At 49.8% G+C, this 15,067-nt stretch overlaps 1 protein-coding gene across 2 annotated transcripts in view; it reads right to left on the bottom strand.

The window, feature by feature from the left end:
• Positions 1–15,067, bottom strand: part of CPEB1 (cytoplasmic polyadenylation element binding protein 1) — a 39,307-nt gene that overhangs the window by 23,773 nt on the left and 467 nt on the right. Inside the window, exons 2-3 of one of the 2 annotated variants that reach the window (XM_030496934.1) lie at positions 10,018–10,195; positions 316–504 (exon numbers count right to left, since the gene is read on the bottom strand). In XM_030496934.1, coding sequence (XP_030352794.1) covers positions 316–504; positions 10,018–10,195 — 367 coding nt within the window. Of the gene's footprint in view, positions 1–315; positions 505–769; positions 982–10,017; positions 10,196–15,067 lie in introns of those variants that run through there. The other variant, XM_030496935.1, reaches the window with a different exon arrangement.

Genomic DNA, 15,067 nt, shown 5'->3' with positions numbered 1-15,067 from the left:
ACTCCCTCCAAACAGGGAGAGGTTTTCTCCTCTCTCAGTGAGGTTATCCCTCCACCAGCCTTACAGCATCAAGCAAAACAAACCTCGGCACTTCTTGTCTGCAGTGAACTGACAGCAGAGCAGAGGGGGCTGTGGCACCTGCAGCCACAGCCTCCCCAACTCAAGCCACCACATTACACAAGCATTGCGAGTCACACAGCCCCCATCAGTAACTGCCAGCGCCCTGTTACCCAAGCAAATAGCTCCACGTTAGCTTTAAACCAGCCAGAAAATAGAAATGAATCCAACAACTGTTGCTGCGTGCGTCAGACTCACCCGACTGTGTGCTGGTTTGTGCTGCAGCGTCAGAGTCCTGGGTGCTCCAGGGTCTGTCCCACCCCGTCAGGTTGAGGGACTGCAGGCCAAGGCACAGATCGTTGGTGTCTGGGAGGCCACGGGAAGACTCTTGCGTGGACGTGGGGAAAAGCATCCTGCTTGCCACTGCTTCTTCAGAGTCCTGGAAGTCTGCTCAGATTGAGAACAAACAGAAGCTTGAGAGTTCAGGGCTGCTTTTTTTCTTTCTAAAGCAGGAGTTTTTCTGAAGCGTTAAGCCCCGAGTCGAGTCTCGTGCTGCTCTGAAGCCACAGCTCCTGCAACTGGCCGTTGCACCCCAAAAGGGAGGGCTACCATATGTCCAGAAACCAGCCCCCCACCCCCTAAGCCCCTCCACCTTCCTATCCCGTCTGCATTACTGACTGGGTCAGCATGTGACCAGGCTGCTGATGCTTACTGTGCTGACAGTGACGTCACTCAGCCATGCAAGAGAACTGCATCAGCTCTTACAAAATAAAAGGTAAGAAGAAAAGCTAAGATTTCCCCCAAAAGACAAGAGAGCAGGCAGGAGGAGAGGTGCAGCTCCAGGGAATCGAGGGAGCAGGCAGCACAAAAGCAGGGCTCCACAATACAGCACGGCAGCCGAGGCAGCAGTCCCCCCAGCAACGACTAGAGCAGCGGCAGCAGCAGCAGCGACAGAGCAGACAGTTAGTTTTAGTGCTACCCAGCGCTCCTGTCCCCGCCTCCCTCCACCCACAAAACCTAAAAACACTTTAGTCCTGGACAGGCTCCAGCTGCTGGCTCCAATTCAGAGCCCAATGCAAAGCTTCACAATTCTGCTAGCATAATCTATTTGGTTCAACTTGGCCACTGTGCCTCACTGACTCTGCATTGTTTACCACTGAGCAACAAGGATAACCTTCAACCCCCTGCTACCCAGAGAGAAGCCCATTATCCCACTCCAGCCTGGGCAAGCACATCACACCAGTACAGGAGGAAGAGGACAGACTGGAGAGCAGAACCCATTTCACATCAGGAATTTTTCACGGCCTGTTTACCTCCTGCCTGCCCAGTCCCCCCCTTTCCCTGCGATCCTCTCCCCTGCAGGGTGTTCACAAGCCTACACTACTGGAGACACTGGATTCTTGCCTTGGTTTAAGCTTGTGCCAACAGCCTAAGGAAACATAGCAGGTTCATAGTCTGAGAATTCCATTTTAATGCAAGGATCTGGGGGCTGATGAAACCACAAGATGCTCAGCTGTGTTACCCGAATTCTGAGTCAGAGGGCATTTATAAGCCAGCTACCAAGCAGCAGCAGCTGCTCCTCCTCCTCCCCCTGCCCCCACAGCCTCCCACTGTGCCATCAGATGTACACCTCAACACACCCTCCCGGCTCCCCAGCGGGTGCTGCAGTCACTCCAGCCTGTCACATTACCCCTCACGTGCAACCCCGGCCATCCCAGACAGCCCAACAGCATTCCTGGCCTCCTTTTCCACTTCCACATCCCATGCCACTTAGTTGACCATGTCCTAGGCAAGGGCTAGTAGCAGCTGGGTACCATACATAGGACACAGGTCACTGCCGCCACCAGAGGTGGAACCCTCACCTCCATCCCATGGCAATTTGGGAAGCACCAACATTCCCAGTTCACAGTGAGGGGATACTGCAGTACAGTAGATGGGATGAGCGCAGCTAAAACTGTACCTGCTCGCAACACACCACCTTCCCCCTTCCTTCCCAGCTGCAGCCTCCCACAGCACTTCACCAGGATAGCATCCACCAAGGCTTTTCCTACTCCTAGTAGTACTAGTACAAGCTGTAGTGCCAATTCAGTCACATTACTATCAAGCACCTGTAACAGCATCAGCTATTCCGCCACTAGCACCACACTGCATCTTCAGCAGGGTTTTTCACTGCATTCATTCTTCCAGTATAGTCTTTGGATTGCTTGTTTTGGACAGGCCCTAAAAACATTCCCAACGCAGCTGTAGGGAAGGATAAAGGCACACTGCTCAGACAACTCCGTTCCCACAGCAACCATAACTTGCCCATATGAATGTATAACATTCCTGCATTTATGAAAATGCACAAGCCCTGTGCTCCAGCCCAGATCCCCAGCAGCAGGAGACCACCTTCCCTTTGGGGACCAGGATCCTGTTAGGTCTTACGCCATCTTCAAGATTAACCCCCACCAAGCTTCACCTTCTGGGAAGCATGGACACAAACAGAAAGCTGACAGAGCTTGAATCCCACCTGGACCCAACATCTTGGATGAAACCCACCACTGAAGGAATAAGGAAGACAGGGAACAAATTCATCAGCAATGGGAAGCATCCAGCCTCAGTTTTCCCCAACTAGCCATATTTTTCAGGAAATCGGCTGTCTTGTTTAATTGAATCCAATCAGACTTAAGTTCAGAGGATCCCTCTGACAACTTCAATCTACATTAAAAACAAGCACCTGCAACCCAGTCACAGGCCTAACTGCTAAAGCAGGGTAGGGTTTGCTCAGATAAGCAGCATTTTAGCATTAGCCCTTCTCCTCTCTGCAGCAGACAGGCAACATAAGCCTGCTCCCCCCTGAACACTCCCAGCCCCGCTGAAAGATGGATCCAGGTCATTGAGGAAAAATACCTCAAACAGAAATCAAACAGATTTCTGGAATAGTTATTTTAAGAGTCAGAGTCTGGAAATCTGTTACAAAGCAACCAGTTGTTGAAGGCAGACAAAGCCAACAGGATACTAGGGCAGGAAGAATCATTTTCCTACAGAAACTCAGTCTAAAGACTCCATCTCAAATTATTAATAAGCAAATGTCTACCAAATATTAAATAATTTCACTTTGCAACCTGACACAGCTCAGCCCAGCCTGAACCCTTCCCTGCTGACTTCTCCAAGCCCCAAGAACCAGCACAAGTCTTTATAACCTGGATTTTTGTCTGGAGTTGCCACTGGAAGCCAAGCATCCTGCCAGAGAGAGCCGTGCTGCTCTGAGCTGGGAGAGGCAGAGTTCCCACCTCCCGAGCCCCTGAGCTTGGATTTCCACAGCATCGCCAGAAGAGCTCCTCAGCAACGCGCTCACTTGCCAGTGCCAGAGCAGGCAGCTCTCCTGGATGTCCACCCGTCTGTCTCGGAGATCCCTGGAGCCAGGGCACACCACAGCGCAGGCTGGAGGGCTTTCCACACCACCACCCAGATGGGAAGCTGCATTTTTCAGCCTTTAAATGTTAGCACTGCATTTAAGACATGTCAAAGGCTTCTCAAAGGCGAGCATCTCTGCACAGTTCAGCTCTCCAGTTCAAGCTGAGCAGCCCAGCCAGCGTACACAAGCTACACCTCCAGCTGCTTGTCCCCACCCCAGCATGCCCTCCCACTTACACCAGTTTAGGCAGATGAGTTTCCACACAGGAAGCTGGGCTGGGGAACTGAGCTGGCTAAAACCAAGCCATGGGGAGTTAGTTTTCAGGCTGGCTCATTCCCGTGGTCTGGTATGCAGTGTGGCTGCACCAGCCAGGCATTTGAAACAGGAAAAGAGTTAGAAAATTACAGCCCAAGCCTGCACAGGGAGGACAAGCAGGGACTGGCACCAGAAGCTGGGACCCACAGGCAGTTTGGGGCAGGCAGGTTAAGGGAGCATGAGGGGAGCTGAGTCTGATTCAGCCTGTCCCATAGCAGCAGCATCTCTGCACCGTCAGACTTAATCTTGAAAGGCGATGCTTCAGCCAAGCACAAAGCCACTCAAGTGTTTGAGCCCTCCAGACCTAGGCCACTCACAAAGCCAGTTAAAAAGTCAGCAAACAAATGGATTTTAACTAAAAACCTGAGAAAATCCAGAAAAAGAAGGCAACAGAATGGTTAAGCAAACATGAACCAAACAAGCTAGATCCCACTCCTCCCACCTCCGCAGCCAGGAAAGGTCTCCCTTTGCTCCCACATGCTGGTTTCCAACAGAGCCTGAATACAGAGGAGGTCCCTCCCCAGACAAGGCTCCTCAGCATAGAGAGCAGGGGAAGGATAAGCACAACTCAGCTGTCAGCTCTGCTCACTGACAAAACCAGACTCACCTCTAAGAGCTCTGCCCAAGGCTGAACTTCCAAATCAGATCCAGAAAAGAGGCAAGGTGAGCATTTCTGAGGATTCTAGATCACAAATGGATGCACAGCACAAGCTGTGTTTTGCCTTTCACACCTCTTTAACACCTCCAGTTGTAAAGGCTGGAAATTGCATCACTGAAAATTCAATTTCTCAAGTACATTTTGCATGCAAGGCAAGCAACTCAAGTGAAAGGGTTTAGAGGATGAGTCGATTGTATTCCTGAGGTACAGTGGGGATCATCAGGGGCTTCAGGAAGCTCTTGTTAGGCATAAACCTAGTAGTTACAGGAGGTTTTTCCAACACATAACTAAACATCTTCCCTGTAATCTGAAAAAATTCCTCAAGTGGAGACATTTGCTGCTGCACGACCTGTTTCACAGCCAGAGGGAGAAGTCTGCCTTGTTCCCATAACCACAGACACTTGAACAGCTGGCAAGCACCTACTTAAACTAAGGAAGAGGGCACTGCAGCTCACCCTGCTGCTCTGCCTACCTCTTCCCAGAGGAAGAGCCACAGGATCACAGACCCAAAATTTGACTGACAGAGCACATTACGTCAGGAAACCTGCTGGATCCTCAGCACCACCACTTCAGAGTGCCACAGCTCTAGGCCAAGTCCCTGCTCTCTACAGAGCACCTACTGTGATCTGATGAAGAAACCCATTTACTTAAGCACCTCCCAGTAAAGCATTGCATCCAGCTAGGCAAAGACCTGTTAACGTGACACTTGAAATATAAAGGCCCAAACCAAAGGCAGTAGGAGCACATCTCTTTTGAGGCACAGGTGTTGAAGTTCCCCATTCTGGATGTGCATAGCAGCAGTTATCTGGGGAAAACAGGACAGGTCTCAGATGCCAGGGCCAGGTGAGCTCCTGCTAACAGCCTTGCCCTGCCTCAGGCACCCTGGTAACCCCATGCTCTCCAGCCAAGCTGTGCTACGTTTTGGGTCTCTGCATCTGCATCCCTACATCCAAGACCACACCGCTCAGGCCAGCTGCATCCAGAGCAGCCCAGACTGTTTCCTCATGGCTGCAGGGCAGTGAAGAACAGAAGAATTTACATTATAGTACCAGAGAGGACTTTCTGGGTGGCCAAACAAGTGATAAGTCATTAACTGAGTGCAGTTGAGGGCAAGCAAGGAAGGCAGTTTTGTCATCAGCTACTCTGGGTTTGCATTTGTCCTTCAGTTTTCCTTAAATAAAGCAGCCACTGAGAATCGTTAGGACCTGATGGGCCACAACTAACTGAACTAAGCATCTTAACTCACTCCCATCCACAGGAAGTCACTGAAGCAGCTCCCATTTTTTCCACACAAAGAACTGTCAACTTAAAACAAAACAGTGGCTGCTTTCTCTCAGTTAAGTGAGCAGAGCTTAATGAAAGGGAAATCAAGGCTGCTGGAACACTCGGGGTACCTACAATCCTTTTAAACCCTTTGTTTTAAGCCAGCATTGCCTTCAGTTGAAGCCAGGTGAGGAAGTGGGCATGCAAAAGCTGAAGAGGGAGCTTTATCCACTGCTCTACTTAAGCTGGAAGTTATGCTAGCACAACAGCATGATCATTTCAAAAGCTGGTTTAGGGGTTTTAGCCAAATCTGGTAGCAGCACCTTCCACCCAGCAAGGCCCAGCTTTAGAGCCTGGCCAACAAACCACCTACTACCTTCAGAAACTGATTTAGCTCACACTGTTATTCAGGCTGGTGGTGAACACTCAGATCAGCTTTAAATCTGGGAAAGGAGAACCATTTTCCCTGTGAAGCAGCTGCTCAAGGACAGGCTGTGCTCCAGCAGCACTGGCAGGAGTGGAGTTGGTGGCAGGTTGACTCCTGCCTCTAATCAAGGCCATGTTCTCTCTCCCATCTCCAACACCACACTGAAGATTAAGGTCTGCACTACACACTCAAGAGAAGACTGAACCAGCCTGAAAGGCAGGTGTTTTGAAGCACTACAAGATCCTGCCCCAGAAGCTACCAGACAGGTTCTACAATTACACCTTTCACCACACTGCTGCACTGTACCCTTCAGTCTGGGCCAGCAACCTAAGCCTGGTGCCTGGGGAGCTCCCAAACTGCTGCAGTGACAAGCCAGGCCTGACAACTCTGCTCATTTTGACAAGGCAACTAAGTTCACCAAGGATTAGCATTAACTGCAAACTGATCTTTCCAGAGATTTAATATTAGGTACAGCAAGCTCAACCTCCAGTGGCAGCCCCTTCTGCTACACAGCTCTGGGTAACTCCCCAGCTGCTGAGCAAGCTTGTTTTCTCACATTGCTCACACTGCTGCTGTGCTGATCTATTCTCACACCACCTCACCACACACGTCATCACACACCAAGGAAGGTGTCTCCACACGTGTTTCCCCAATAGCATTAGTGAAAGGTCATGAACTTCTGCCTTCCCTTCTCACCATGTGTAATCCTCTTAATGCTGAGAGGGGCTTCTTAAACACAAGTCCAATCCAGGATAAATTTAGTTTGACCTGAGGAAGACAACTGAAAAGCTTGAGGGACCATGAAGAGATTAAAATACAAGTATTTCCCCTGCTGGAATAAAATCTCTGCCCCAAGCTCTCTCTCTGAAAAAGTTTGCTGTAAAGAGACAGTCCCTTCACCTGTTACAGCTACTGCCTGCAGAGTGGCTCTCCAGGCTCATTAGGCCTGGCCAAGCCATGAGTTTCATGATAGCAGAGCTTAACTACAATACACAAGTTGTTCCTGCACTGAGAAAAAGCACCAGAGGCTTATGAATTCTTCAGAAATTATTTAACCTGGGGCAGTGACAAGACCCCACATAAGATCAAGGGTCTCTGCTCTGCTGGTCACCTAACTGGAAGACAGGCTTACTGAAGGCAAGACTGATCCTGCAGAGCCTCATCTTGTTCACTCAGAGGTACAGCCCACAGCTCCAAGAGCCCACTTCCAGCTCAAAACTACCTGCCCCACGGTGGGGGGGGGGGCAGGGGCTGCATTATGTTGTAGTTTAGTAATCAGCTGCTCAGCCTTACAGCCACTGGGTACTATTCCTACAAAAGACTGCCACAACCCAGGCCAGGGGCCAAGTGCTGACACCTCCCCACCTGCAGGTCACTGCTGCCCAAGGATTCGCATCCTTGCTGACAGCACCAGCTTCTTCACGGAGAAAATGCTCAATAGCAACACATTAAACAGATTATGTTCATCTTTTCTGAGCCATAGACAGAAGGAAGCTTGCAGAACTGCTGCATTCAGACCCTCATCACCTACTGCAAGGTCCTGACTCAATGCAAAGGAAGCTAGGCTGGCACTGCAAGGAGACTCATAACTGAACCCTGATGCACTGGCAGATGCTGACTCATCCACATATTTCAGCTGATAACTGCTGCCTGGCTGGGGCAGCACAGGTTGTACTCTATTATCAGCCTCTCATGTAGCCCAAAGCACTTTCTGAAGGAGATCCCACATCTTCCATTAGCCTAAACAGTGAGGGCACCCGTGTCCGCCACTCCCAGCCCTGGCTCAGCAGGGTCCAGCTTCCTTCAGGAAGCCTCTTTCCTCCCACCATCTCAAGCATTTGTGCCACTGTACAAGGGATTTGATACAAGCTAAAAGCCTCCTGCCAGGTTAACTCATGCTGAGCAGGGCCTCCACCCTGGTCCCCAGAGCACGCAAGTGGCTGTGCCAACACCCAATTGCAAGACTGGCCTCAACTGCTACATCAGGAACAAGAAAAACTGCTTAGGATGGCCCCAAAAGCACAACATTGGTTGCCCTGCAGCAGAAAGTGTGTGCTAGAGGAAGCCTCCCTTTTCTACATGCAAGCCACATCATACTTTCCTCTAAGAGGTCTTTCCCCAGTTCCTCAGAGAAGAGCTTCCATGGTCTAGAAGCCAGTACTGCAAATTAAAATGGATGTGCCAGCTCCAGACCTCAAACCAGAACTAACCCACATCATCTCTGGTGGCAGGAATGTTTCTTTTACCAACGAGGTTAACTTTGACAAGTAAGGTGAAACTTAATCAGGAAACATTCCCATTCCAAATTCTAAATTGAATATGAAGGGCTATAGCCAAGATTTCAACAAGGCAGCCACAACCAACTCTTTTGTGAACTCACTGTAAGGAGATAAAGGAAAATACTGTGGTTTATTTCTCCCTCATGCTTCCAGTGCATCAAGATCAGACAACACTGACCACCACTGTGCCACGGAACAAAAAAAAGTGTCTGAACAGCTCAGTACAACACCAAATCTCTAAAAATGCACCACTAACCACACCACTGCCCTGAATTAGTTAATATTCACTGTTCAGCAGCTGAGTAGCAGCCAGCACATCTCCCAGTACCAGTTTACCAGGCACATTTTAAGCAGTGCTGGCTATAGATCCGTACCTCGAAGCAAACGATTCCCTTCCTCTGGCTTTTCTGCAGCGCCAGCACAGGATCACATGGCCAGATCAGCCCCCGGTGCACAGTGCTAAGCCCTTCAATACCCTGGAGATTAAGCTGCACTGGAAGTCATCTGGTAGCAGTCACTGCACTAGTCCAGAACAAAGTTACACTGCACAAGCATCAAACAGACCCACAGGATACCCAGACATCCCTTTGCAGTTTTGGTTTTTGTTTAGTTTTTTTTTAACACCCACTTGATGAAAAGTCAGCTTATCTGTGAGCACAAGACAGCCCTGTCTCCAAGTGACTGCAGAGAAAGCTGCTCTGCCTCCAGCAGCCTGCAAGGTCACCACCTAGCAAGGCCTTTCCCTTTACTTCCCACTTTGTTTTGGGACAAGTCCAGAGGGTCAGTTTGTTTCCAATAATGGCCAGAGTGTTTATTGACCCTATAACTCAGAGGCTGGAAGAGCAACAGCAGTCTCTGAAGTGCCCAAATCCTTGGCACAAGTACCATTGCCCAGAAGTGCACCCGCAGGAGAAACATCAGGCAGGTACGTTTACTAGCAGATCTTGCCTCCTCTAAAGGGACAAAAGCATGTCCTTCACCTCCATAGAAATACGATTGGAGCCAACACCCTTCGCTTTGGCAGGGAGCCTTTTGTTCTGCAAGATGGCAGATATATGCCCACTCCCCTTAGCTGTTGGAAGCAAGAACTTGCAGTGCTGATTTCATAATACCAAGCCTGCTTTGCAAGAAAGTCCTCACTCAGCTGCACTGCTTTGGTGTGCTCTTAAATACACAGTTAACTGACCTGTAGCAAACACTTATTCAAAACTCTTGCATTTTCAATGTAAGCAGCAGGTCAGCCATACTAACTGCTAACAGATTAATCCTCTCTCCAGGAGAGGCAAACTAAAGGAGTCTGCTGGAACTAGCTACACCAGGAAAGCGCTCACATCCTGCCCACACAGTGAGCCACAGCATCACAGGGAGTGTAGGCAAGACTTACCCAGGCACCCCACACTGCCAGGGAATACTTAGATTATTCATTTCAGGCACACAAGTGAAGTCCCCAGTACCAAAACATCATTAACCCTGACTCCAAGCAGCTCTCTGGTTGCAAGCACATGCCAACACCCACACCAAGGATCATCACCACACGTGTTCACTGGGTCCCACCAAGCGACTCCCCCCTTCTCCAGTCCCAGATCCTCCCTCCCGCCTCCATCCCAGCCAAGCCCATCACCTGGCTGAATGTCACATTTGCTTTTTGTGACAGGCGTGGTGCAGACTCCACTGAAATCCAAAGAGTTGTCCAACATTGCATTTATCCGGCGGAATATATCTGCATTGCTGCAAGTGGAGAGTGCAGGGGCACCCGGGCTATCCCAGCAGTCCTTTGTGCTCCTCCCAGGATCTTCTTTCTGGAAAAAAGAACAAATATTGGTGTCAAGCAGGCTACTACTCACCACTTAGTTCTCAACACCTTGTGGGAAGCCTGGATTGCCTCCAAGACTAACATTAGCTTTAGCTCTAGGTCTTAGCAACACTCAAGTGCAGTTCGTAGCATTAAAGAAACAATTAAGCAAACGGGTCAGCAATTTGTCAGCAGAGCTCAGCAGACCAGGCCTGCCCCAGCCACAGCAGGTACCAGTGCACCATGGCTGGGATGAACTTCAGACTAACAGCCACAGCACCCAAACTAGTTTGGTTGCTACCATGAGCTCTCCACTGCTTCTCACCAGCACATCACAGCAGTAGAGTGGAGATCTGATTAGCCTTCATGTGCCTTCTGCCCAGAATCAGCCTCCTGACACTGGGGGACAAGAGGGATGCTCACAGTCAAGGCAGCCATCATGGAAAGCCACAATAACTCCAAGTGCTTGGCTCCCACCCATGTTTGGGAGCATCAAATGTCTCAGAACAGCCCAAGCCAGCAGCCATGCAATCACTTCAGAAAGCAGACTTGCAAACAAAACACATGGCTTCCCAGGTAATTAAACAGCCCCAAATCCTGAGGTCTCCCTTAGGAAGGCAGAAAATCAAATCCTGATCTTCCCTTCTACCTAAAAGTAGCAGCTCCTGACCACAGAGGGAGGTTACCCCAAACTAGTTCTGCTTCAGCACAACCCTCCACAGCCACCAATCTACCAGCACTGAGGTCTTGGGACCATCCCAAACCACCAGAGGTCTCGTAAAACTTCCTCTGCATGATAAAGATCAACCCCCTGCTGCTTCTTACTGCCGGTCCAGAGAACCGGCAAGAGCAGCTGCTTCCCCCAGCTCCTCTTGCAAGCCACTTCTACATCCAAGCTTCTTTCAGTGCAGCTGCACAGCATTCCAGCCTCTGCGAACCTAGAAGCCTCTAAACTTAATCTCTAAGCAGCATTTCTGGACTGAGGGACAGTCTGCCTGCCACCCAAAAGCCACTGCAGCACAACTCTGCTCCTGAACATGCTGAGCAAACGCTATCACTGGCAATTAAGACCTACATTAAAGAGAAGAGCAGGAAGGCACAACCTTGCCAGTCCTGGCCTCCGGAGCAGAATCCTTGCATTAAGCAAATCGAGTTAAAGCCAGATTCAAAGACCTGAACTGCAGCAGGGCTGGCAAACGAGCCCCTGCTCCTCCCAGACACACACAAGCCTATAGTTCTAAATTGAGCCATTTGTACTTGTCAAGGAGACATTTAATACATCTACCTTCTGGATGCGGTCCTGCATGGGGTTTGGGCCTGACTTCCCCGACATTTCTTCTCTGGCTCAGCCACTGGCAAGCCTGAAGCACCGACCTGGTTTACCTTCCAGATGATCCCTTACCAAGCTTTCCAGTATGCAGCCTATGGCAGGTTTAAACCGAATTTCACATGGATACAGGAACTTTAGCCCAGCCTGTGTAACTTGCAGTTCCCCCCTAAACCCTGTCATTAGGAACAGTGTTACTGCTACAATGCACGATCCGATAGTTTTCCTCCACAGAGAGCTCCCCCCACCATTTAGCTAAAAAACAAAGGAAACTTTCCTGGAAGGAGCAGGAATAAGCTCATGAGCTGTCAACACGCATGATACCTCCAGGCAGGACCTGAACAATTGATTCAGGATCTCAGCCTCTTTAAAAGACTATTAACATCTATTCAGCACAGTGTCCCAGATCTTTTACCTATTGAAATGCTCAGCCCACCCCCAGGTAAAGTCCTGGCATTCTGTGGGCAACAATGCAGGAGCATTCACAAGCCAAGAGAAAAACAGGGAGGGCTGAAGCTGAGCTTCAGGCAAGAGGAAACAGGCAGAGCAAGCTTTAAGTCATCTTTATAAAAAGCAGCTGAGGAGTACAGAAGCTCAATTTAAGAAAGTACTGCCAGTCATCTTTAATAAAAAGTACCACATCAGGTGTCTTTGGCACAAGGGTGAAACTCTGCATTCCAACCCTGTTACTGCTGAAGAACCACCTCCAGCAGGAGGGAAAGCATTCCCCTCGGAGTTTGTGCTAGCAAGATAAAAATAAACCCGAGCAGCAAACCAAATGCCTGTCCCGTTCCTGCGCAGTTCCCAAAACTGGCAGCACCGGTGCTGCTACAAACAAGAGCAGAAAAGAGTAACAGTACAGCCAAGAATCTCCAAAAACATTCCTTCCACTTACAGCACTTTTAACCTTAAGACTGTCAAGGATATCCTAGCGATACTGCAAGCATCCCGGACACAGAAGCTGCAGTCCAACCCCTCGAACGAAGTGGGGTGTGTCTACACCTCCCCCGGTAAAGCTCCTCCCTAAACCCCTAAAACAGAGATACTCCTTTGAGCCGATCTCCTCAGATCTTCAAAGCATACCGTTCAGCCCAAGCCATTCAGCAGCCTGGACAGTCCCGTGGAAAGAGTGTGCAAATGTGTAACTGGAGAATACACCCATAGCCTTTAGTCTCAGCAAATAAAGCACAGGGAAATACCATGCCTGAGGCTGTGTCCACCAGAACCTGCTCTGTTCCCACATCCCCAAGCCAAGACAAGCAAAGGAGCACTCTTGAGCCCAGCAAGGATTCACTTTCTGGTGATTCACACAAGTGCTCCATCTTGAAGGATTTCACAATAGTTGAACACACACAGGCTTCTCTGGCAGTCCTCCACACAGCAGCAGCTACAAGCCCAGGCACAGAGCTCGTGATCCCCCCTGCTTCCACTGTGGCACCAGTCCATGAGAACTGGTGGGTCATCCTCACCCTCCTCCTGGGGGCCCCAGCAGCGACCTGGCATGTTATGTGAAACACCAGGGTGTAAGCAGGGACCCACCAAGGGCTGTTCTCAGTCGGTCCTGCCTGCTACAGCACACTGTCCCAGTCCAGAGGAGGGGACACCATTTTATCAGTGCAGCCACTGGAGGAACAAGTCAATACAAAGGCATGAGCCAGCTGACAGGTTATTTAAAGTCATGCAGAATCAAACAGCTCTCCACACCTGGTAAGACACCCAGTCTCTGTTTAAGACCTGAAAGTTTTAAGGATGTTCCTAGACCAGAAAAATGAGAAAGGCAGTTCAGTTCCCTGCAGTAGGCACACAGTGCCACAGAGCAAATGACTTTGAGGCTTCAGGTTAAATCATTGTGGTACATCTGGAACACAGACCCAAGCAGCATCATAGACACAGCGAGGTGAACCTCAGACAGTACAGTCCACTGGTTCCTGGCTCAGCTAAACCCTCGGGCAAGAACACATGCCCATGCCGGAAGACGCATCCGCAGGATCCTATGAGGGCTTGAGGAGGGTACTGTCAGGCTCCAGACACCTCTTGCACTCTGAAAGCCACCAGAGATATCCAAGGTGAGTGGAAACGAAGGCACCTCCACAGCCCTGAGGCAGACTCACCTGCAGGAAACCTACAGATAATGAAATCCCAGGGCTAGGCAGAACCCACAACAGCCCCACACAGGATTAGGATATCCTAAATCCTGAGGGAAGTCATTAAACGCAGCTCAGCTGCTGGTATGGCCAAGATCTGTATCAGCTGCTAGGGACACTCTGGAGCAGAGGTGGCTTCTCCACCTCAGCTACAACTCAGCCTTTGCTTTTTACATCTTTTGTAGAAATCCCACCGAGGCAGCACCAAGCCAGTGCCTACAGAGGTTCTCAGCACTGCAGCTACAGCCAAAGGGGCCTCAAACCCCAAGACAACAGGTAAGATGCTGTTAAAATGGTGCCAGTGTCAACATAATCAAGCCAAGAGAACTCCATGCTTTGATCAAAGGTCGCTCCTAAAAGTCCTTTTACACTGGTAAATTTCTTGGTTCCCAAACTGAAGTCAGCTACACCAGTTTAAAGCACAGTATTGGTGTAACTATTCCTACCAAGCAGCAGCACTAAGCAAGCAACACACACCTCCCCAACTCATCCCAAGGAGGGTTAGGGCAGCCTGCACCACACTCATTAAGGGTGAGCTTCAGCAGCTTTCCCAGGGCTCATGACGTGGTGAAGGTCTTGGACACACCTGACTGGAATCAAGGCTGGAAGGGATTTTGATGGTATCACTTTACAGGGGAGTACTGACTTCAGAACAGCACCAATTTCACCAGAAGTCCTGTTTCTCAGGAGCTTTCCCTGTCAAGGCACCTACTTTGTGGTATATTTTTCTTTAAACAAAACATTTTGAAGCCCTCACTCAAGCAATACCACAGCTGTGTGTTTCAGTACATTATAAAAGCAGAATAAGGTTTTATTTGGTTTAGGAAGATTGCTGCTGCATAGGGAAACTGCAGCAAAGCAACAGGATCCCTTAAGTCCTCACAAAGCCTGGTGCCCACCCTTGGCACATCTAACCTGAGCCCCTCACCAGCACCCCAGCTGCAGCACACATCATCAGCCTACCACAAAAGCAGCTGCAATGAGTGGTAATTGGTTTTAGCTGGGGAATAGTGGAAGGTAGAAACGAACATGCTTTTCAGAAGGCTTCTCTTGCCCACACAGCACAACCAGGGACCAAGTCTCCTGGGTCACTAACAAAAGCCTGTTTTGCTACATGGAGCTTGCAGTCACCTGGTTTAAGGGTAAAACAGCAGCTCCATTTGCTTTGTATGCTAAAAAAGACAGCTTAGAAGGACTCAGAACTACCATTTGCTGCCAGGCAAGCCCATGAGCACCTCTTCAAGCCAAAGCACAGCCCACCACCATGAACCAGAGCTCAGCACCTGCAGCTCGGTTCACCCCCAATAACCTGGGATGAGGGCATCCACAGGCACCAAACGCTCGTCAGACTGGGACCACTGGGCTTCTTCCAGTAACAGCTTCATCCCTGAAGGTGGCAGGGGGCTGC

Source organism: Strigops habroptila, chromosome 9 (assembly GCF_004027225.2).
Source record: "Strigops habroptila isolate Jane chromosome 9, bStrHab1.2.pri, whole genome shotgun sequence".
Taxonomy (NCBI): Eukaryota; Metazoa; Chordata; class Aves; order Psittaciformes; family Psittacidae; genus Strigops; species Strigops habroptila.
This window is presented reverse-complemented; position numbering and strand designations above follow the sequence as displayed.